Source organism: Lepidochelys kempii, chromosome 6 (assembly GCF_965140285.1).
Source record: "Lepidochelys kempii isolate rLepKem1 chromosome 6, rLepKem1.hap1, whole genome shotgun sequence".
NCBI classification, from domain to species: Eukaryota; Metazoa; Chordata; order Testudines; family Cheloniidae; genus Lepidochelys; species Lepidochelys kempii.
In genome coordinates this window covers 13,361,697-13,382,978 of record NC_136385.1, presented here as the reverse complement: position 1 = coordinate 13,382,978, position 21,282 = coordinate 13,361,697, and the positions used below count along the sequence as shown (strand labels likewise).

General features: G+C 54.3%; 1 protein-coding gene across 3 annotated transcripts in view; it reads left to right on the top strand.

The window, feature by feature from the left end:
• ZDHHC5 (zDHHC palmitoyltransferase 5) overlaps positions 1-19,986 on the top strand; it is a 43,604-nt gene extending 23,618 nt beyond the window's left edge. For 2 of the 3 annotated variants that reach the window (XM_073346758.2, XM_073346759.2), the window contains 10 exons: positions 6,909-7,030; positions 7,630-7,787; positions 9,051-9,223; positions 9,478-9,580; positions 9,693-9,784; positions 12,454-12,586; positions 12,992-13,115; positions 14,795-14,907; positions 15,597-16,468; positions 17,440-19,333. In XM_073346758.2, coding sequence (XP_073202859.2) covers positions 6,909-7,030; positions 7,630-7,787; positions 9,051-9,223; positions 9,478-9,580; positions 9,693-9,784; positions 12,454-12,586; positions 12,992-13,115; positions 14,795-14,907; positions 15,597-16,468; positions 17,440-17,605 — 2,056 coding nt within the window. In that variant the 3' untranslated portion in view covers positions 17,606-19,333. Of the gene's footprint in view, positions 1-6,908; positions 7,031-7,629; positions 7,788-9,050; positions 9,224-9,477; positions 9,581-9,692; positions 9,785-12,453; positions 12,587-12,991; positions 13,116-14,794; positions 14,908-15,596; positions 16,469-17,439; positions 19,334-19,366 lie in introns of those variants that run through there. The other variant, XR_012159282.2, reaches the window with a different exon arrangement.
• Positions 19,987-21,282: the final 1,296 nt, after the last annotated feature.

The following is a 21,282-nucleotide window of genomic DNA, read 5'->3' as shown; positions in this document are numbered from 1 at the left end:
TTCATTCCACTCAGGAACAGTACATCTGCCTGCTGGAAGACTGGTTACTTGCTTTGTTGGCATTGCAAGGGAGAGAGGAGACGGTTGTAGGTATAGCATCAGGAGAGGAGGAAGAATGGCCAGATGCCCAGGGTGCCAATGAGATGAAGGTCGCTTTTGAGAGTGGATTGACACTGAAAGATGCAAGGTTTAAGGAGGAATTTGTCCAAACAAAAGGAGTGGTGATTAGGTGCCCAGGAAATAGCTCCAAGCATAAGGGGCAGCTTGGAAGCAGTGAGGAAGGAAGGTGGCTTGGGCAGGGGCTGAGCAGTGCAGAGCTTTGAAGGGAAAGAGGGGGGGGAGTTAGGGAGGATTTGAGGGTTGATGTGATCTGAGCTGTGGCAGAAGAGGATTTTTAGCCACCCCAGGAAGGGTGTCCTTCAAAAGCGTGGTTGTGTTCTCCTTGTCTACCTGCTCCTTGCAAGGCTTTTCCCATGCAGGGTGCCGCCTGGCTGGCTTCTGGAGTGCAGCTTCGTGTGCCATTCTGAATCACTGTGTAGGGAATCCCCCTGCCAGGAATGGAAAGGATTGAAAGCCACCCCTTCTACCCCACACACTTTTGGTTCCATTCTGGTACTAGTATAATATTACTAAAACCTGGGTAGAGTCAGTGATGGTGTAAGGCTGCTTGGGCGCTCGCGGCACAGTCACACGCAAACCAAGCCTGATGCTGCTAGTCAGGCATGGAATGAACCTGCTAGGGGCGGGGTCGTGACACTCCAGGCTGCCTCAGTTTCACTTCACACAGCCTGTGTAGTACATCGTTCCCAGTCTCTGACTTGTGCATGATGGGCAGTACTTAGCTTTCTGTGGCTAACGGTTGTTCAGGTAGAAAGGAACCTAGGTTATGGCTTATTGCAAGAGGGGCTTGTTGGAGCAGAAAATGCCATCTGTAGCACCTCTGCCACCAAGAACTTTGAGAGTATTAGTGGATTTAGCCTTCTCCCTGCCCCGACTTCCCTGTGTGTGAGACTGACTGGGAAACCCAGAAGGAAAGTGATTTGCCGAAGATCACTTAGCAGGTCTGTGGCAGAGTGTGGGACAGCACCCAGGAGCAGGGCTCAAGCCATGCCAGAATGCTCCAGTACACTGTTTCAGCACCTTTTTTAGGAGCTGGAATGGCGTTCCAGTACTTCTGCTAATCCTGGTCCAGGCGGCTCCTTTCTCTCCTGGGTTGCAGAGCATCCTTTGAGCCAGCAGGTGCTGTGCCTGGATGGGGGTTGCTTGGCGGTGGGTCAGCAGTGAGGGAGCCAGGGATGCTGGAGCTAGGACCAGGCAAGGGAGCGCAAGGGACTGGAGCTGCTGGGAGCTCAGCAATGTTGGGAGCCAGGTAGCAGGGCCACCCAGATAGCGCATACCCTTGTGAGGAGAAGGAGCTGAGCACAGGTTATGGGGTAGGATGGGACATGCTCTTGGGGGAGTCTCCCCATGCTTCCCCCAAGTCCTCCTCTGCCCCATCTTACTTCTGGCTCCCCACCCCACCCCGCACCTCCCATTGCTGTGTGTTCTGTTCCAGCACTTCCTTTTGTTTACAACTCCAGCTGCCCAGGAGTCCTGACCAGTGTTCCCTCTAATTTTTTTTGTCCATGTGCAGAATTAATTTTGTTATGTGCACCAATATGGAGCTGATGTGTGACCCATCACCTTCATATTGGTGCACATAACAAAATTCATGTGGTGGGGCCGGGGATGTGGAGTTCACGGTGTGGGAGGGGGCTCAGACCTGGGGCAGCATGTTGGGGTGGGGGGGATGAGGGCTCTGGTGGGGAAGGGGGTTCGGGGGGGGGGGCCTCAGGCCTGGGGCAGAGGGTTGGGGTAGAGGAGGCATGGGCTCTGGGATGGGGCCGGGGATGAGGGGTTTGGGGCGTGGGCTCTGGGGTTGGGCTGGGGATGAGCAGTTTGGGGGTGCAGGCTGCCCTGGGGCTGTGGTGGGGAGAGAGAGGACTCCCCCCAGCCCTCTCTTGCTGCAGCAGCTCAGGGCAGGGGGAGAGGCACCTCTCCTTAGCTGCAGCAGCTTCGGCAGGCCTGGGCCAAGAGAGGGGCTCCTCTCCCCCAGCTGCGGGAAGTCTGGGGCATGTCCGTGTTGGGGCTGGGGGAGGGGCGCCTCTTGCAGCCCCGGCAGGTCTGTGCTGCTTTGAGGGAACGTAGGTCCTGACCCACAGTCCTGTGCACTCAACCCCTAGTCCCTCCCCATGCATTGCAGTTGCACTAGCCAAAGTTGCTGTCTGGTTCTCCTTCTCAGTGGGTGTCCCACTTCAGCTATAGCAGCTTTGGAGCCTCTCACTTTTTCAGAGGCAAAGGGCTGGAAGGCTTCTGCCTGTTCAGTCAGTGGTAGTCGCCATTTTGCCCACCCAGGCCAACGTGGGGGTGTGTGAAAGTGAGAGCCTGTTTGGTGGCAGAGTATATGGGGAGGGACACTGACCTGGATGCAGGCTCCCTTCCCATGGCCTGCCAGGAGAGAGTGAGGGGAATTAATTGGGTTAATTATCAGATGGGAAATGAGCAAGCCTGTCCCAACGCCTCCTCCAGCTGGGTGGGGCCACAAGTGCCTGCCTGCTCTCTAGCCATCTCTCCTTTCTCCCCACACCCTTATCTTCCTCTGCCTCCCTGCCCTTCTTTCATCTCTCTCCCACTGCTTAAAGCTGCATGCCAGGGCAGGTGTGTGCAGCAGCTCCTCCCTTGGCTTCCAGGACAGGGACATACTGTTTACCTCTCCCTTACCTCTCTGCACATGGCTCTTCTTCCTTCCAGTCCATCCAGGCCACACTCTACCTGCTGGCAGCTCCCTGCCCTGCCAGGTACTCCCAGAACAGGCACCACTAACAGAGTGGGTGTGCAGGGACAGCATAGGCAGCAGCAGGGCCTGCTTCCCCCAGCAGTGTCTAACTCTAGCCCTGAGGTGATGAGAGACTCTTCAGTCTGTGGCCAGTCCAGCCATAGTCTCTCTGCTGAGACTACTAATGGGGAGGATTAAGTAAATGCTGGTGACTTTGGGATGGGAACATATGTCCATTGAGAAATGTACCAAGGCCCTCCCCAGTTCCCTTTGCACAAGCAGTACAAATGGCCGTGATGGTTCTGACTGCATCACTGCTTCAGCAGCATGATGGGAAACAAAAGTGGGATATGAACCTGAGGTGGGATTGAAACTGCTGCTCTGGAGGAGACAAGCTCCACAGCCCAATATCCCCTTCACTCCCCCTGTTGGTCTGGGGCTGGATTGGAATCGCTCCTCCACAACCCCATCTGTGACGATTTTGTGCCAGAGAGTCCCCTGAAGCTTAGACTGGATTGGAACTGATGCCCTAGAGCAGACAGACTGTGTCCAGTTCCCTGAGTCCCCCCCCTCTTTCCCCCAGCCTGCCACCTAGTCTTTTCCCCCCGGCATCACTGGACTGCTTGCCTCTTGCTAGGCCTAGTCTGTAGATGTTGGCATTTGAACATACTCTTCCCCCTGTGCCATTTCATACTTTGGTTTTGGTTAACAGGCCCAGAGCCAGGGTTTGTATAGCATGTGCGGCGGCTGCTGCTGCTGCCGCCCCACTCCTGCCCTCCACTGGAGATTGTCTGTGCTCCCACCAACCTGCATGTGAGAGGATGGTTTAAAGTGGGCTTTTCTGTCCTAGCTGTCCCTTAAAGGGAATGTTAAATGACAGTGTTTGGCAGCGGAGGAGGGGCTGGAAGTGGAACAATGAGCAGTGGGGCAGGCCATCACTGCCCAATCTAGTGTGTGCCCCACAACTGCTGCCCCAGACTCTGAGGCTGCCATGGATTACCCCAGTCATGCCATATGTCATCCTGTGCAGCCGGCCATGCGCTCTCATCTGTCTCTGTGCTCCTGCTGCCTAAATCACTCTGTGTGTATTGCAGACTGCTCTGAGTTGGGGGGAGAGGGACAGATGCTGCCCTAGATCTGTGGGATTAAACTCCCAGCCGCAAAGCAGATTAGGGTATTACACCGGCACCTTCAAGGGGGAAGCCCACTGTCTCCTGAGCCCAAGCTCCTCCAAGGGAGGAGGAATGGTGATTCCCCTACCAGTGTGTACCATTTCTGACACACACTCAGCATCCCTCCAAACCCTCCTGTGATTCTGGAGGAGCTGTTAGCCAGCCAGCCAAACACCCAGCAGTGTGTGGGGGTGAATCATAGAATCATAAAATATCAGGCTTGGAAGGGACCTCAGGAGGTCATCTAGTCCAACCCCCTGCTCAAAGCAGGACCAATCCCCAATTTTTGCCCCAGATCCCTAAATGGCCCCCTCAAGGATTGAACTCTCAACCCTGGGTTTAGCAGGCCAATGCTCAAACCACTGAGCTATCCCTGGGGGAGCTCTATATAGAATGAGGGGCACCTGAGCCCTGTCTCCCCCGTGGCACATCTCGCCCTCCCACACCATATGAGTTTTCCGGAGCTGGAGGGTGGGTGGTGGCATGTTTCTAAGGGATGTCACACCGGTAACATCACTTGCTCCGCAGTACGCAATCCTACTCTGTAGTGACTCCTGCTTTTCCAGTCATGCCTTCTGCTTTGCCAGTGCACCTCAGTCTGGCTCCTGCTCTTTCAGTCCTGCCCCACCCTCATCAGCTCTGCCAGTCCACCTACATCCTGGCCTGCAGCACTGAGATGCACCTCAAGGTTTGTAGGAGCCCTTTGCTGTATGGGGTTTGGTTTATTCCAGTGGGTCTGGGTATCGTGGTGGGGATTCTGTAAATAAGGTTGGAACTCCCTTATCACTGTCTGCCCTATTTTGACCTCCAACCAACCAGACTTAGCAATAGCAGAGTATTAGTCATTGTGGATCTCAGACCCACCATCCGTGACCGAGCTAGATTTTATTATTTGTATTACAGTAGCACATAAGGGCCCTGGACAGGGACAAGAGCACGAATGAACTAAGCACTGTACATTATTTATTAGGAGTATTTTGGTAGCACCTAGTAGCCCCAGCCATGGACCAGAGCACCATTGTGCTGGGTGCTGTATAATCACAGAAGAAAAAGGTGGGCCCTTCCCAGATGTCCCCTCTGATTCCATCCTCCTTGCTACAGCTAGAGACCTTTTTCCTCCTGTACAGCCTAGATGTTCGTGACTTTCCTTTGTCCCCCTGAGGACACTGGGGAGCAGACAATTAACTTCTTTGATCCCCCACATCCCAGTACAATAGGCACAAGGCAGAGTTAGGGCTGTTTGGGAGCTTTAACTGACTGTCCCAGTATTCAGACATACGGCTGTCTTTTTCACTTGGACATTCTCCTTGGGTTCTTTCTGCTAAGTAGCTGCTTTCCCCCCTGTAACCTGGTCTCCCTGCACATGTGGTGGCGGGGACATGTTTTTTTCTTGCAAGCTCTCTGTGTGTGGAGCTGTTGGTCACACTGTCTTGTCCTGTTTCTTTCCCTCGCTGTCTAGTTTGCCTTAATAAGTTGAGTCAGTCCTGCTTTTGGTTTGTCCAGGGCTCCATCTGTCTTAGGTACTTTTGTGGGCCCTATTCCTGTAGTGTCTCAGGCAGGGCAGTGCTATTATCCCCATTGTACAGATGGGGAACTAAGGTACAGAGAGGCCATATAACTTTCACAAGGTTACACAGGGAGTCTGTAGCAGAGCAGGGAATTGAACCCACCTCTCCTAAGTCTTAGGCTGGAGCCCAAACCGCTGGGCCATCCTTCCCTGAGTACAGACTCAGGGCATGGTGAGGTCCCACACAGCAAGATGGAACCATCATTTGCATGCTGGGGGATGACCATCTCATCCTCCAACATGGCTGAATTTGGAGGGGACATTTGTGATGGGGTGGAAGGGGAGGACTGTTTTTCACTCTCCCCTTCCAGTGGATTTTCCAAGCTGGTCAGAGGGGCCCAGCAGAATGTTTCCCTTATGTGCCCACTGCTAATCACTTCCCTTCCTGGACTCTCTGGGTTCCCCATGCCCAGCAACTGCTGTTCAGAGTGTGGAGAGTATGTGCTGCATTTCAAAGCCAGCTAGTCTCAGGAGAGTAGGGAGAGGTTATGGGCAGGAGTTTCTATACCAGCCAACTCAAGCAAGAGCTGGTGCCCAGTGGAACAAGGTTAGGATCTAGCCAGGGGACCTGTGGCCCAGAAGACTGGCCAGTCCTGTTGGGCATTGTTTCTGCTGGAGGGCCCAAGTGCCCCTTCTGTCCCAGAAGAGGGACCCAATCAGTTCTGTGTACACTAGTCTCCTAGTGCTGCTTATCTATTTGGCATACCCCAGCCCTGCTGAGAAGGCTGCAGGCAAGTTTCCAAGTGCACTGTTGTCCTCGCTGGCTCTTCTGGAGAGAACCAAGGGGAGTGGCCTGTTGTGGGAGAGAAGGGTTAATGGCTGTGTGTTGGGAATTCTTTGACTCCTGTGCAATATGGTTCCTAAGCTCCCCTGGGGAATGTGAATCCCCTGCTCCAGTGTTTGCCCAGTGGGAAATATGACCCACCTATCGGGGGTAGAATGTGGACTTCCATTTTGGGACACTGCAAAGCACAGCAGGGACGGTTTGTCCAGTGCCCAGCACGTCCATCCCCTCACTCTGTCCTCTGCCCAACTGCTGCCGTACTGAGCTCTGCAGCAAGGAGCAGCAGTTGGGGAAAGGATATTAAACACTATTCTTGCTGCCTTCAGACACAGGGTTGAGGGCAGGACTCTATCCTCACCCCTTTCCAGTTCTCAGCTCCAAACAGCATTGCCCGGAGTCCCTCCTTGGATAGATGAGTCTGAAGGGCTTCTCTTGGGGTTGCAGAATGCAGTTATTAGACTAAATTGGGGAGGTGCTGGTGGGAAGGGCTGGGGACGTCCTATCTAGAGTCCAATTAAGTCATGAGTTGAGGTGGTTTTGCATTGTCTCATCTCTTGTGTCTGTGTGCAGGTGCCCGGGGCTCAGCCTGTACATCTCCCCGATCATCCCCATCTACAATGCTGTTGTCTTCCTCTTTGTGCTGGCCAACTTCAGCATGGCCACCTTCATGGACCCGGGTATATTCCCACGAGGTGAGAGCTGTTCCCGCCTCAGTGCAGCCCAGGAAGTGTCTTGTCAGGAGCCAACTCTTTCCATGCTCTCCTGATGACGGGACCGGGCTGATACCCCAGATCTCCAGCTTCAGGGCATAAGGCTGACCACAGGGCTGAGGAAAGAACCTCTTTGCCCTGGTCATGTGGTATTGTGCTGGGACATGCATTGTGAGAGTTTTCCTTTTTCTGTCATCTCTGGTATTGGTCGCTGTAGGAGCCAGCATTCTGGATCAGATGGACCAATGGCCAAAACAGATAGAAATCCTGTATTCCTGGATCAGGTCCCTGAACCTCCCATGGGCAGCAGACATCTGAGAGACCCAGGCCTAGGAGAACCTCCCGATAGATGGTTCAATATTTGGGGCCCTCTAGACGGCTCCCATGCCTGCTCAGAATGCAGATTTGGGGATTTTCCTGTTAGGGGGTGGCTTAGGTGTCCAGCGCAACAGCATCGGGACAGCAAAGACTGGGGTTCTCAGAAGCTCTCCCAACTTTTGGGGGCAGGTAGCAGCCGGGTTTGCTCTGTGACTTCCCAGTGCTCTGACTTATTGCTCTGCTGGGTATTTCCTCTCCCTTAGCCGAGGAAGATGAGGACAAGGAGGATGACTTCAGAGCCCCTCTCTACAAGACAGTGGAGATCAAGGGCATCCAGGTGCGCATGAAATGGTGTGCGACATGCCGCTTCTACCGGCCCCCGCGCTGCTCCCACTGCAGCGTCTGTGACAACTGTGTGGAGGTAAGGAACCGCCGGCAGGGCAGGGTACAGGCTGGACTGCAGTGATCTGAGCTACTGCACCCGCAGCACCCTGTGTATTGCACAGCTCTTCATGCCAGTGGTCGTCCTGTGCTGTGCTTGGCTGCAGGACATGGAGGGTGCATCTGTCTGTGTTGTACTCTATTTGCCCTATGGCTTATGGGGTGAAGACCCCTAGAGGACAAGGGCATATTGTGCTCTGCTTCCCTGTGGCAGGTGGGTGGGAGAGTCTTGTGCTCTGATCACCACGAGGATGAGAAGCTCAGACAGTGAGGGTCCTACGCTCTGATCCCAGGTAGATGGTGCTGCTCTGTGCTCTTCCTGGAGGGTGAGGAGCCATGGAAAGGGGTGGGGTGGAATAGCAATCCTGTGCTCCGCTCTCCCTGTGGGGGGAGGAGCTGTGCGGTGGGGTGGCAGGGCAGTCCTGTGCTCCGCTCTCCCTGTGGGGGGAGGAGCTGTGCGGTGGGGTGGCAGGGCAGTCCTGTGCTCCGCTCTCCCTGTGGGGGGAGGAGCTGTGCGGTGGGGTGGCAGGGCAGTCCTGTGCTCCGCTCTCCCTGTGGGGGGAGGAGCTGTGCGGTGGGGTGGCAGGGCAGTCCTGTGCTCCGCTCTCCCTGTGGGGGGAGGAGCTGTGAGGTGGGGTGGCAGGGCAGTCCTGTGCTCCGCTCTCCCTGTGGGGGGAGGAGCTGTGAGGTGGGGTGGCAGGGCAGTCCTGTGCTCCGCTCTCCCTGTGGGGGGAGGAGCTGTGAGGTGGGGTGGCAGGGCAGTCCTGTGCTCCGCTCTCCCTGTGGGGGGAGGAGCTGTGAGGTGGGGTGGCAGGGCAGTCCTGTGCTCCGCTCTCCCTGTGGGGGGAGGAGCTGTGAGGTGGGGTGGCAGGGCAGTCCTGTGCTCCGCTCTCCCTGTGGGGGGAGGAGCTGTGAGGTGGGGTGGCAGGGCAGTCCTGTGCTCCGCTCTCCCTGTGGGGGGAGGAGCTGTGAGGTGGGGTGGCAGGGCAGTCCTGTGCTCCGCTCTCCCTGTGGGGGGAGGAGCTGTGCGGTGGGGTGGCAGGGCAGTCCTGTGCTCCACTCTCCCTGTGGGGGGAGGAGCTGTGCGGTGGGGTGGCAGGGCAGTCCTGTGCTCCGTTCTCCCTGCAGGGCAGGGAAGCCTGTGTTCTGCTTGCCCCATGGTACAGCTTGGCTAGTGCCTGTAGCCCTGTGCTGTTGAACGGAAGCCTCTGACTGTTTTCTCACCTTCCCTTGTAACTGGCAGGAGTTTGACCATCACTGCCCCTGGGTGAACAACTGCATTGGGCGGCGCAACTACCGTTACTTCTTCCTCTTCCTGCTCTCGCTTACCGTGCACATCATGGGCGTCTTCGGCTTTGGCCTGCTCTATGTCCTCTACCAGGTGGAAGAGCTCTCTGGGATCCGCATGGCCGTCACGTATCCTCCTCCCATCCCCACGGTGCAGTGAAATCCTGCCTAAAACAGCAGCCCAGACCAGGCGAGGGGGTGTCTCCCATGGGCATGGGGGTGCCGGGAGATGAGCATTGCAGGCTGGGGAAGGGATGTCTCCCAGTTGCATGGGGGTGCCAGGAGAAAAGCATTCCCAGTCGGGGCAGGAGGAGCAGTGGGGCTTGGAGCAGGGAGTGTATATGAGAACAGCACTGTGGTTGGTCCCTTGACTCTGCTGGCAGCATGGCTGTGATGTGCGTGGCTGGTTTGTTCTTCATTCCTGTAGCTGGCCTTACGGGATTCCATGTGGTGCTGGTAGCCAGGGGACGCACTACCAATGAACAGGTATGCACTCTGCAGGCTACAGGTGTTTGGAGGGTGGTGGGAGAGCAGTGGCTGGCCTCCCCTCCCTGCATCTCTATACTGGCTCCCCTGAATGGTTCTCTGTGTCTCACAGGTTACGGGTAAATTCCGGGGTGGCGTGAACCCCTTCACCAATGGCTGCTGTAAGAACGTCAGCCGTGTTCTCTGCAGTTCCCCAGCCCCCAGGTAAGTCTGTCCCATCTGCACAGGGAGATCTGAGCCAGCTCCTTGGTCCCGGGCCTGCTTAGCTGTTCTGGGAAGTAGATGTCCTCATGTGAGTGTCTGCTTCGCTACGGCAGGTCCCTGATCCTCTGCTTTAAATCCAGACCTGCCCTCGGTGTTCAGTGTGGCCACCAGCATCCTGCTTATTGAGGCACTCACCTGGGGGAGCTGCATTCAGGGGAGCCTGCTGGCTTTGTGAGAGACTTAGATGTCCGCTGTAGAATTGCTTAGTGATTGGGGAACTGCATAGCTAAAAGCACCATCGTTCAGGGCTTAGCATCATAGAGCGCATGGCTCTTCTCAACCCCCCCACCCCCCGTAGAGTTCCCTCTGGGGCATGCAGCTCCTTCCTGTAGGGTGCCAGGCAGGCAGGAGCAGTCTGCATGCATAGAATCATAGAGTATCAGGGTTGGAAGGGACCTCAGGAGGTCATCTAGTCCAACCCCCTGCTCAAAGCAGGACCGATCCCCAACTAAATCATCCCAGCCAGGGCTTTGTCAAGCCTGACCTTAAAAACTTCTAAGGAAGGAGATCCCACCACCTCCCGAGGTAACACATTCCAGTGTTTCACCACCCTTGTAGTGAAAAAGTTTTTCCTAATATCCAACCTAAACCTTCCCCACTGCAACTTGAGACCATTACTCCTTGTTCTGTCATCTGCTACCACTGAAAACAGTCTAGATCCATCTTCTTTGGAACCCCCTTTCAGGTAGTTGAAAGCAGCTATCAAATCCCCCCTCATTCTTCTCTTCCACAGACTAAACAATCCCAGTTCCCTCAGCCTCTCCTCATAAGTCATGTGTTCCAGTCCTCTAATGATTTTTGTTGCCCTCCGCTGGACTCTTTCCAATTTTTCTTGTAGCGTGGGGCCCAAAACTGGACACAGTACTCCAGATGAGGCCTCACCAATGTCGAATAGAGGGGAACAATCACGTCCCTTGATCTGTTGGCAATGCCCCTACTTATACATCCTAAAATGCCATTGGCCTTCTTGTCAACAAGGGCACACAGTTGACTCATATCCAGCTTCTCGTCCACTGTAACCCCTAGGTCCTTTTCTGCAGAACTGCTGCCTAGCCATTCGGTCCCTAGTCTGTAGCGGTGCATGGGATTCTTCCATCCTAGGAGCAGGACTCTGCACTTGTCCTTGTTGAACCTCATCAGATTTCTTTTGGCCCAATCCTCTAATTTGTCTAAGTCCCTCTGTATCCTATCCCTACCGTCCAGCATATCTACCTCTCCTCCCAGTTTAGTGTCATCTGCAAACTTGCTGAGAGTGCAATCCACGCCATCCTCCAGATCATTTATGAAGATATTGAACAAAACCGGCCCGAGGACTGACCCTTGGGGCACTCCACTTGATACCGGCTGCCAACTAGACATGGAGCCATTGATCACTACCCGTTGAGCCCGACAATCTAGCCAACTTTCTATCCACCTTATAGTCCATTCATCCAATCCATACTTCTTTAACTTGCTGGCAAGAATACTGTGGGAGACCATGTCAAAAGCTTTGCTCAAGTCAAGGAACAACACGTCCTTCGCTTTCCCCTCATCCCCAGAGCCAGTTATCTCGTCATAGAAGGCAATTAGATTAGTCAGGCATGACTTGTCCTTGGTGAATCCATGCTGACTGTTCCTGATCACTTTCCTCTCCTCTCAGTGCTTCAGAATTGATTCCTTAAGGACCTGCTCCATGATTTTTCCAGGGACTGAGGTGAGGCTAACTGGCCTATAGTTCCCAGGATCCTCCTCCTTCCCCTTTTTTAAAGATGGGTACTACATTAGCCTTTTTCCAGTCGTCCGGGACTTCCCCCGATCTCCATGAGTTTTCAAAGATAATTGCCAATGGCTCTGCAATCACAGCCGCTAACTCCTTTAGCACTCTTGGATGCAGCACATCCGGCCCCATGGACTTGTGCTCGTCCAGCTTTTCTAAATAGTCCCGAACCGTTTCTTTCTCCACAGAGGGCTGGTCAACTTCTCCCCATGCTGTGCTGCCCAGTGCAGTAATCTGGGAGCTGACCTTGTTCGTGAAGACAGAGGCAAAAAAGCATTGAGTACATTAGCTTTTTCCACATCCTCTGCCACTAGGTTGCCTCCCTCATTCAGTAAGGGGCCCACACTTTCCTTGACTTTCTTCTTGTTGCTAACATACCTGAAGAAATCCTTCTTGTTACTCTTAACATCTCTTGCTAGCTGCAACTCCAGGTGTGATTTGGCCTTCCTGATTTCACTCCTGCATGCCCGAGCAATATCTTTATACTCTTCCCTGGTCATTTGTCCAATCTTCCACTTCTTGTAAGCTTCTTTTTTGTGTTTAAGATCAGCAAGGATTTCACTGTTAAGCCAAGCTGGTCACCTGCCATATTTACTATTCTTTCTACACATTGGGATGTCCCTGTAACCTCAATAAGGATTCTTTAAAATACAGCTAGCTCTCCTGGACTCATTTCCCCCTCATGTTATTCTCCCAGGGGATCCTGCCCATCAGTTCCCTGAGGGAGTCAAAGTCTGCTTTTCTGAAGTCCAGGGTCTGTATTCTGCTGCTCTCCTTTCTTCCCTGGGCACTGGCCCAGCTCAACCACTCTTGTGTTGAGTCCAGTGCTTACCTCTCCCCTATGCTTCACTAGATACCTTGGACGACCAAAGGCAGAGCAGACTGTGTTGGTGAAGCCACCCTTCCTGCGGCCTGAGGTGTCGGATGGACAGGTCACTGTCAAGATAATGGACAATGGTATCCAGGCTGAACTGAAGAGAACAAAGGTGAGGAAGGAAGCATCTTAAGCAGAGAGAGCCCAGGGCGTGCAGTGTGCAGCCATGAGTAGGAACTGAGTGAGCCTTTTATGTGCTCCCTTTTTTTCCCTCTGTGTGGTTTCACTGTGTGCATCCAGCCTGCCCCGCAACTGAAGTCTTGTTCCTTCCTTGTGGCGGCAACTGCTGCATGAGGCTCACACCCTCCATCTCTCTCTCCTCCCGGGTAACTCTGAGGCACCTCTTCCCTTCCCACCCAGCATCTGAGCCACACGTGGCCATGTTTCTGGGATGCCTTGTCAGTGCCAGGAGGCAGCAAGGCCCCTTTAACACCACCTCACTCTGCTGAGCCCAGCGAGGAGGACCTTGCGTCCTGCCCCACCCTTCTGATTGCTCCTCTGTCCTTTGTCTCTGCAGTCCAAAGGAAGCCTGGAGGTGATGGAGAGCCAGTCTGCCGACGCTGAGCCACCACCCCCACCCAAGCCAGACCTCAGCCGCTACACAGGTCTGAGGACGCACTTAACCCTGGCCACCAATGAGGGTAAGGAAGGCATGCCAGGCTGACGAGCAGTTGTGCCCCACCCATCGCAGGGAAGGGAGCCCATGGGTGCAGACCAGGATCGAGGTGCATCGGCAGATCCCAGAGCTGGGATAGCAGCAGGGGCTGCTGAGCAGAAGCAAAGTGCATCAGCAGAGCTGTGCATAGGAGCAGCTGGGCAGTTTTAGGAATGTCTCTTGGACCATTTGCAGGGCTTAGTTTGTGTGGCAGACAGCCTAGTGAAGGGCAAAGCGGAGCTAGTGACTGCGTTGCCTAGATTGCACTGATCCCTGGTTGGGAAGGTTGCTGCAGTGGCTCTCTGGACCAGTGAGTTAGAATGGTTTGTGCTGCTACCCTCGTGTGTGGGAAGCAGGGATCTAGAGGGGGCCTGAATCTTGTCTGTAGCCTGATGTCACAATGGTGTTGCCTGTCCTGTTGTGTAGGTGGGAGTGCAGATGTAAGTGCTCATTTCCCTCGTGTAGGTTTTATTGCTGGCTCCTGACCTGCCAGCTCTGTCCCTACTGGGAGAGGGAATCCAAGGGAATGTGTATGGAGAGGAGGCATGGTCTGGTGACTAGACTACCTTCCTGGGAGTCCAGAGCCCTGGGCTCTGACTGACTCACTTAGTGACACCTTGAGTGAATGGCTTCCCCTCTCTGTGCTGCAGTTTGTCCAAGTGTTTGCCTGCCTCTGAGAGATGGTGTTGAGCTCTTATCTGTGGGGAGAGGAAGCGTGAGCTACCGGTTAGAACACACAATGGATCATTGCAGATAAAGACACTGTCCTCATCCCAAGCTGTTTCCCAGCTGCCTGTACTCAACTGTTCATACTCCCCCCACAGGATGGGTCCATACTGCAATGTAGCGAGGCTCCATAGGCAGAACTACAGGGCGTGGTGGAAGAGGCAGCATTTGGACAGAATGGGGCTAGAGTGGAGGCAGTTCCAGGGTTAGTGGGGGAGGAGCTGGATGGGCAGGAACTGAGGCTTTGGGAGAGGTGGATAAGATCTGGGCGGGGCAGAGCCTGGAAGGTGACGGCAAGATGCTTGGCCTTGAGGCAGGAGGTGAGGGCAAGCTGTGACATCTGTAATGCCAGTTGGACAGAGCTCCCAAAATACCCAGCATGCCTCCCCATCCTCCCTCATCAGGAAGAGGAGAGCTGCAGGCTTCTGCCTGCACTCAGAACAGGAAAGGCTCTTGTGTTGGAGCAGTGTTGAGATGATCCACAAAGCCCGTCCCCTGGGCACCAGGGCAGGACTGTCTCCCCGCAGCATATCTCCAGCATGGTTAGAAATCCCCCAAGCAGTGGAGCCCCTTGAGTATTGCAAAGCCCAGTGTGGGGTTTCTCCACCAGTCACAGGACCCCTTGCTCAGCAGAATGGAGCCGAGAACCCATAACCCAGTGCTGGCCAGGCTGCACTCAGGGCTGGAAGCTGCCTGCCTGATCTCAGTGTTGGGAAATGGCCCTCTTGTTCCATTTCATCCCATTCCCAGTGCTGCCCTTTAGCCCATCTAACCCAGCTCCTCCCCCTCCTTGGCATCCCAACCCCCTCTCCCAGGCTCGGAGACGGTTCTCACAGATCAGCATGATGACTGTGGTGTCTCTCAACTGCGGGGCGAGGACACTGCGGCGAGGCAGCGAATGCTGTATGTGAGTGTGTGTCTCTCTCTCTCCCCCCACAGACAGCAGCTTGCTAGGCGGGGACAGTCCTCCAACTCCGACCATGTACAAGTACCGCCCTGGCTACAGCAGCAGCAGCACCTCAGCCGCCATGCCGCACTCCACCAGTGCCAAGGTAATACTGCTCATAGAAGACCCTGGGGGCTGGCCCAGACTGCAGGTGGGGAGTGACCCTTCTTAGGAGCTGCCTGTGGGCAGCTGGAGGCAGTGGAAGGGGGATATGCAAGGACTGAGTGTCTCAAAACGTGTCAGTTGGGTCCTGCCCCAGGCCACCCACCCAATCATTGCCATTGGGATGTAGTGTTATAAGGGGACAGGTTCCTGGCTCCCACAGGACTCAGGGTTGTCCTCAGAGAGCAGTGTTGGGACAGGGGCCAGGGCCCTTCTGAAGGGGATGTTACCCCAGCTCCTGAAGCTGATGTCGCAGGGCAGTGCAGGGTGGGGTGCTGAGTTCTCCCGCCTTATCTCTTGGGGTGAGTCCCCTGCCCTGCCTCAGGGATGCCCTATGCAAACCCTACAGGGCAGAGCTGGGGGGAACATGGGGGCTGGGCTGTAAGGGAGCTCCGGACCCTTTTAGAGGAGACCATACTTAGAGTTCCTCTGCCCTGTCTCTGGGGATGCCAGAGTGGAGTCTGCAGGGTGGAACCCTAGGAAATGGGGTAGGGGTTGGGCTGTCTCTAGAGGTGCCTTGTTCCAGCCCCCAGGACAGTATGGGGGTCAGGACGGGCTGGAGTGGGTCTCTAGTTTTGTGGGCATTAGGTATGGGGGTCTCTGACTATACCGTGCATCCCCTGTGCCCTGCAGCTGAGCCGAGGGGACAGCCTGAAGGAGCCCACCTCCATCGTCGAGAGCAGCCGGAACCCCAGCTACCGGTCGGAGCCGAGCCTGGAGCCTGAGATCTTCCGCTCTCCCACCTTCGGCAAGAGCTTCCACTTTGACCCGCTGTCGAGCGGCTCGCGCTCCTCTAGCCTCAAGTCGGCCCAGGGCACAGGCTTTGAGCTGGGCCAGCTTCAGTCGATCCGCTCAGAGGGCACCACCTCCACCTCCTACAAGAGTCTGGTGAATCAGACGCGCAATGGCAGCTTATCCTATGACAGCCTGCTCACCCCTTCTGAAAGCCCTGATTTCGAGTCAGTGCAGGCTGGGCCAGAGCCGGAGGCCCCCATGGGCTACACCTCGCCCTTCCTTTCGGCCCGCATCACCCAGCAGCGTGAGGCCGACCTGCACAGCCGCTTCCCTGGTGCTGGCTCGCCCAAGCACCCACCCCCCTGCGAGGCCTCACCCATGCGCTATGACAATCTCTCTCGCCACATTGTGGCCTCCATGCAGGAGCGGGAGAAGCTGCTGCAGCAGTCACCTACCCCACCACCCCTGGCTAGGGAGGAGGACACGGGGCTGGTAGACTCAGGCATCCAGTCAACACCAGGCTCCAGCAATGCCCCACGCACCAGCTCCTCCTCGGACGATTCGAAGCGCTCACCGCTGGGCAAGAACCCGCTGACCCGCCCGGTGCCACCCCGCTTCGGCAAACCGGAGCCACTCCGGGTACGCTCACCTGACCCACCCACTGCCCCACAGCTGGGCAAAGTCGTGTCTTACAGCAGCCAAAAACAGTCGCCTCAGGCCAGCATCCCGGAGACAGAGGAGGTGGCTTTGCAGCCATTGCTGGCGCCAAAGTAAGTACCAACTCTGCCTGCTGCGTGCTTCAAATGTTCTTTGACTCGGCGGGGGACAAGCTGCTTGAACGAGCACCCCACCGCCATGCCCACGGAGGCGCTCGGAGCCAACAGCATGCAGGAGGGAGAGGCTGGGGGTGATCCACAAGGAGTCCTGCCTGCCCTCCTCTGGCCCTTCCCCCTCTTCCCTTCAACACATGCACCAGAGAGCATGGTGTGAGACAAACCCTCTCCCCACCCCAGAGCCATTCCCCTTCCATGCCCTGCTCTGCCTCTCCCCCTCTCTAGGAAGTGCCCTGTGCCTGTGAGTTACCTCTCCCACCTCAGTGCAGTGTAGGGGTGTGAGACCTTCTGAGGAGTGTGGGGCGAGTTCTCCCTCTCCTTCCTGTGCCCAAAGAGAAAGCGAGGGTGTAGGTGTGTCTGCCCAACCCCTCCCTGGGGAGTGCACGGGCTGTGTGTGTGTGTGCCTACGTGTGCGACCCTGCCCTGGGGAGTGCACGGGCTGTGTGTGTGCGTGCCTACGTGTGCGACCCTGCCCTGGGGAGTGCACAGGCTGTGTGGGTATCTCCCATCCTTTGATCGGGGGGACAATGTGGATTCTAGCCCTCTTTCCTGGGGGAATTCAGGGCTTCCTCCCAGTATGCGATACTTCCTCCCAGTATCTTTCATCTTAGTGCAGTGGGGAATCTCTTTCCCAGAAGGGTGGGCTGGGCTCTGTCCACCTTCCTGGTTTGGTGTACTCCTGGCTCCTTGCCCCTTCCCTAGTACATACCCACTCTCCCCTTCCCACAGTCTGTCCTTGGGTGTTGGACACACCTCAAATCCTCCTTTTGTTCCCGATCTGTATGTGTGGATCCCCTCTCCATTCCCCTGCCATTGAGCGTGGCGTGCTGTGTGGTTGAAAGTTCCACCAATCCCAGCCCTGTGGTGTGTGGTCACTTCCTGACGCCCTTGTGTCCTTCCTTCCCCAGAGACGAGGTGCAGATGAGAACCGCCTACAGCAAGTCCAATGGGCAGCCCAAGAGTCTGGGCCCGGCCTCCCCCTCTCCTGGCCAGCCACCTCTCAGCAGCCCAACTCGAGGAGGAGTCAAGAAGGTCTCTGGAGTGGGCGGGACCACTTATGAGATCTCTGTATGAGGGGCGAAGCTCTCTCCCCACTGTCGCCTACTCCCTGGCTGATACCAGAACGCCTGGGCCCTGGTGGGCAGGGGGCATACTCAGGAGCAAGGCACCCCTGCTCTGTCACATGCATGGACATTTTCTAGAATCCTCCAGCTGCAGGGGGAAATAGCTGAGAGGACAGTGACCTTTTAAAATATGACCCCTGGGATTTGGGATGAAGCCTTGGGCACCCCCTAAATCATCACAGCTGCAATGCAGCCTGGGTCCCCCTCCTCCTCCCAACCAGCTGAGAGACTGCAAATGTAGCACACGCTGCTGAAAGAAAGGGGGGAGGACTATCCCGGCAGCACCCCCAGCTGGTGGGGGGAGGCGCAGCCTGCAGTTGCGCCACCACCGATGGGCCAGACACTCGTGGACCTTGTGCAATCACTCGCCTCGTGCGGTAGGAACGGATCGTTTTTAAAACAAGGATAATTTTTTTTATGATTGTTACGGATTCTATTTTTTCCCCTCTTCTGAGTTACCAGGTGTGTGTATATATAAATATCTATATATAAATATAAATATAAAAGAAATTATATATCTACCAGAGAGGGAAGAATCACCCCACAAGGGCCCAGGCCCCACGTGCCCTCTTAGGACACCCAGCCCCAGGAAGGACGACATGGGGATGTGTGCGTGTGTGTATAGAGTATATATGGCCAGGGGGTGGGGGACGGGGGGTTTCTACCACTGGTGCCTGGTTAATTCGAAAGGAGGCACCTGTGGAATTGCCAGTGTGGGAGGGATGGGAAAGTATTTTATAGTTAGGGACAAACACCAGGTCCTTGCTCATGTGATCCCAGGCTTGACCATTGCTCAGTGCTTCTGGGGCCTGTCCTTCCTCTAGCAACCATGCTAGGGTCCTGGGCCCGGGCTGCCTTTTGTGTCTCATCTCCCCCTCTCTGGCTTCTCTGGTTCCTGGGCAGATTTCCTATCCTGGGGAAGCAAAGCAAGGGGGGAGAGCTGGAAGGCAGCACTCCCACCCCCATCGTGCAGTGGTTAGGCGTGACCTCCCCTTTAGCTGGGTGGGGTGAGCAAATCCATGTCTCCCTTGTATGGGTGGGTTTAATTAAGGACTCAGTTTCCCATTTTTACAGCCTCCAGTATTCAGATGGGATGGGATGTGTCATGAAACTGACTCCCAGGAAAGTGGGGAGAATGGACTGTTGGGTTTCTTCTGTTTCCTGACTCTACTCCTTCCACAACAAACAGATGAGCTTGCACAGTGCTAGAGACATATCATTGGGGCTCAGAAGAGCACTGGGGGGGCTTGAGGGCTGTGTTCCCCTGTATAGAGATTTGACCTGTACCTAATCCCTCGCCCACAGACAATTTTAGCCATTCTTCTCTCTGATGTTTTTACATTTCTTATTTTTGATGGTTCCGTTACGGTTTCTCACTGTCACATGATTGTTTTTTATTTCCAAACTGGGGCAGAATAAAAAAAGAGGAAACCAAACCAAACCCCAAAAAGCAATATTTTCATGTCATATGCCAAAAAATTTTTAGACATCCACACCAAAACCCCATGAAAATCTAAAGCAAACCAAGCAGAAATCCAACCTAATCTCCAGGCACTACTTGACTCTTTCTCTATGGCAATATCTCTCTTGTGGCCTCCACAGAGCCGCACTTTTATTTTTTATTATGATTAGCCATTTTAAAATGAGGAATTAAAAAAAATCTAATAAGCCACCCCTCCAGGCTTGTGTGGTTTTTGTTTCATTTTCCTAGGGGGAGGTGTTGTCTCCTTTGGTATCTTCCTTTCCCATTATTCCATCCAAAAGAAAGATTTGCAGCAGAATCGCCTACGTCTTGAAGAGCCAGAAAATCAAAGAATTAACCTGAGGGCTGAGTTGCCAAGAGAGGTCTCCAGAAGGTACATGAGTGGGTCCTCGTTCTGTTCTAAGCTGTGGTAGCAAAGGGGAAGGCCTGCTTGCTAATGAGGCATAACTGCTAGCAGTGGTCAGTTCCTTGTTACCTGGTGGTGTGTGAGGAGCGACAAGACAAATTGACTTTGGAAACTATCCGTGAAGGGCAACTATTGATGAGTCTGTGAGAGCTTGCAAGTAGGGCATCTACATAACCTCAAGGGGGCAAGGGCCTGGCTGTGAAACAGGCAGAGCTTGCACTTTGGGGAAGATGGAGGCTGATGGTAATGAAAGAGATGGAAAATAAGGGCGCCACCCAGCCCTCCCCACTTGATCTATTCCATCAAATGGTAAAGGAAAGTTTTCTGGGTATGAAACCTGCCTAAGCAGCAACTAGAGCTTCAAGCATGCCCAGCACACCCAGCAGGCCCACTGTGTAACCAGGCATAGGAGCATGCTAGGCTCTATCTAATCAGCAAAACACTTCAAGATAGCAAAAGGTTCCTGCATGAATAGCCAGGTTCTTTGATAGTATCTGGAAACCTCTGCCTATCTGATGAAGATTAAAGGCCTTCTCCCTCCCTAATCTCAAATCTGTGGGTCCCTGATCATTTCCACAGAGTCCCCAAATGGCATTCCTCAATTGAGCTGTTGGGCTTAACTGTATCAGGAAGAACTACTGCTGGAAATCCACTCCTGACAAATAAAGCCATTGAGCCTGAGCTACCATCGTAGGGAGCGTGTCCAAATAACTCCTGAAACTGTAAAGTTTCAGGGCCTTAGCTCATCCTGGATTTCTGAGATCTCAAATGCTAGGTAAGTTCAAACCAGTGCCTGGTACTGATCTGTTAGAGGAAGGTTGCTAGTTGTGGACCTTGTGGTAAAATGGGTTCTAGTGATGGATCTCCGATTCCTGGTGGGGACCAGCACTGTCAATATAAGATGTGGTCGCTGTGGGCCAGTGTCGGCACCACATGCATTCAGGTCCACACACATGGTTTCAAAAGCCACTGTCAAGTTGTTACAGCAAGTGATGCAAATATACAAATACGTCCTAATTAGTCATGGTTTTCAAGGAGACCAACTAGAGGCACCTTTAAAAGGGCCTACATTTCAGAAAATGATGAGCACCCACCCTCCAAAAATCAGGCCCCATTAAGATGTCTCCATTGGGGCTCCCCAAAATCTCTAGACACTTCTGAAAATGTTGGTCAAGTGTGTATATATAAAAAATGGATATTTCATCCCAAACCAGTAACAGCCTGAACTCGAATGAGCCCTGGCTTGCTTTTTGGGTAATGTACATGCCTTACCTTGATTTTGGTATCAAAACATTTTCTTTTAAGAGATATTATGGGAAATATCAATATATACTGGCAGGTTTCAGAGTAACAGCCGTGATAGTCCGTATTCGCAAAAAGAAAAGGAGTACTTGCGGCACCTTAGAGACTATGGTTAGTCTCTAAGGTGCCACAAGTACTCCTTTTCTTTTTGCTAATATATACTGGATTCTTCTTCTAGTGATTACACATGTCCATTCCAATAGAGGGGAGTGCATGCCCCGAGCACGGTCACTGGAAATTTTTCCTTCGGTGGTATCTGTCAAGGTGGCTCTGGTGCCCTGTGGTGCCATGCACTCATAGCGCTGGTATGAAGGGCACAACCGACCCCATGTCCTCTCAGTTTCTTCTTACCGTCCATGACTGTTGCTGGGACTGTTCCCCTTGCTGTGGCGAGCGTCTCTCCGAGGGAAGGGCACATTCATCCCATCAGGCTGTA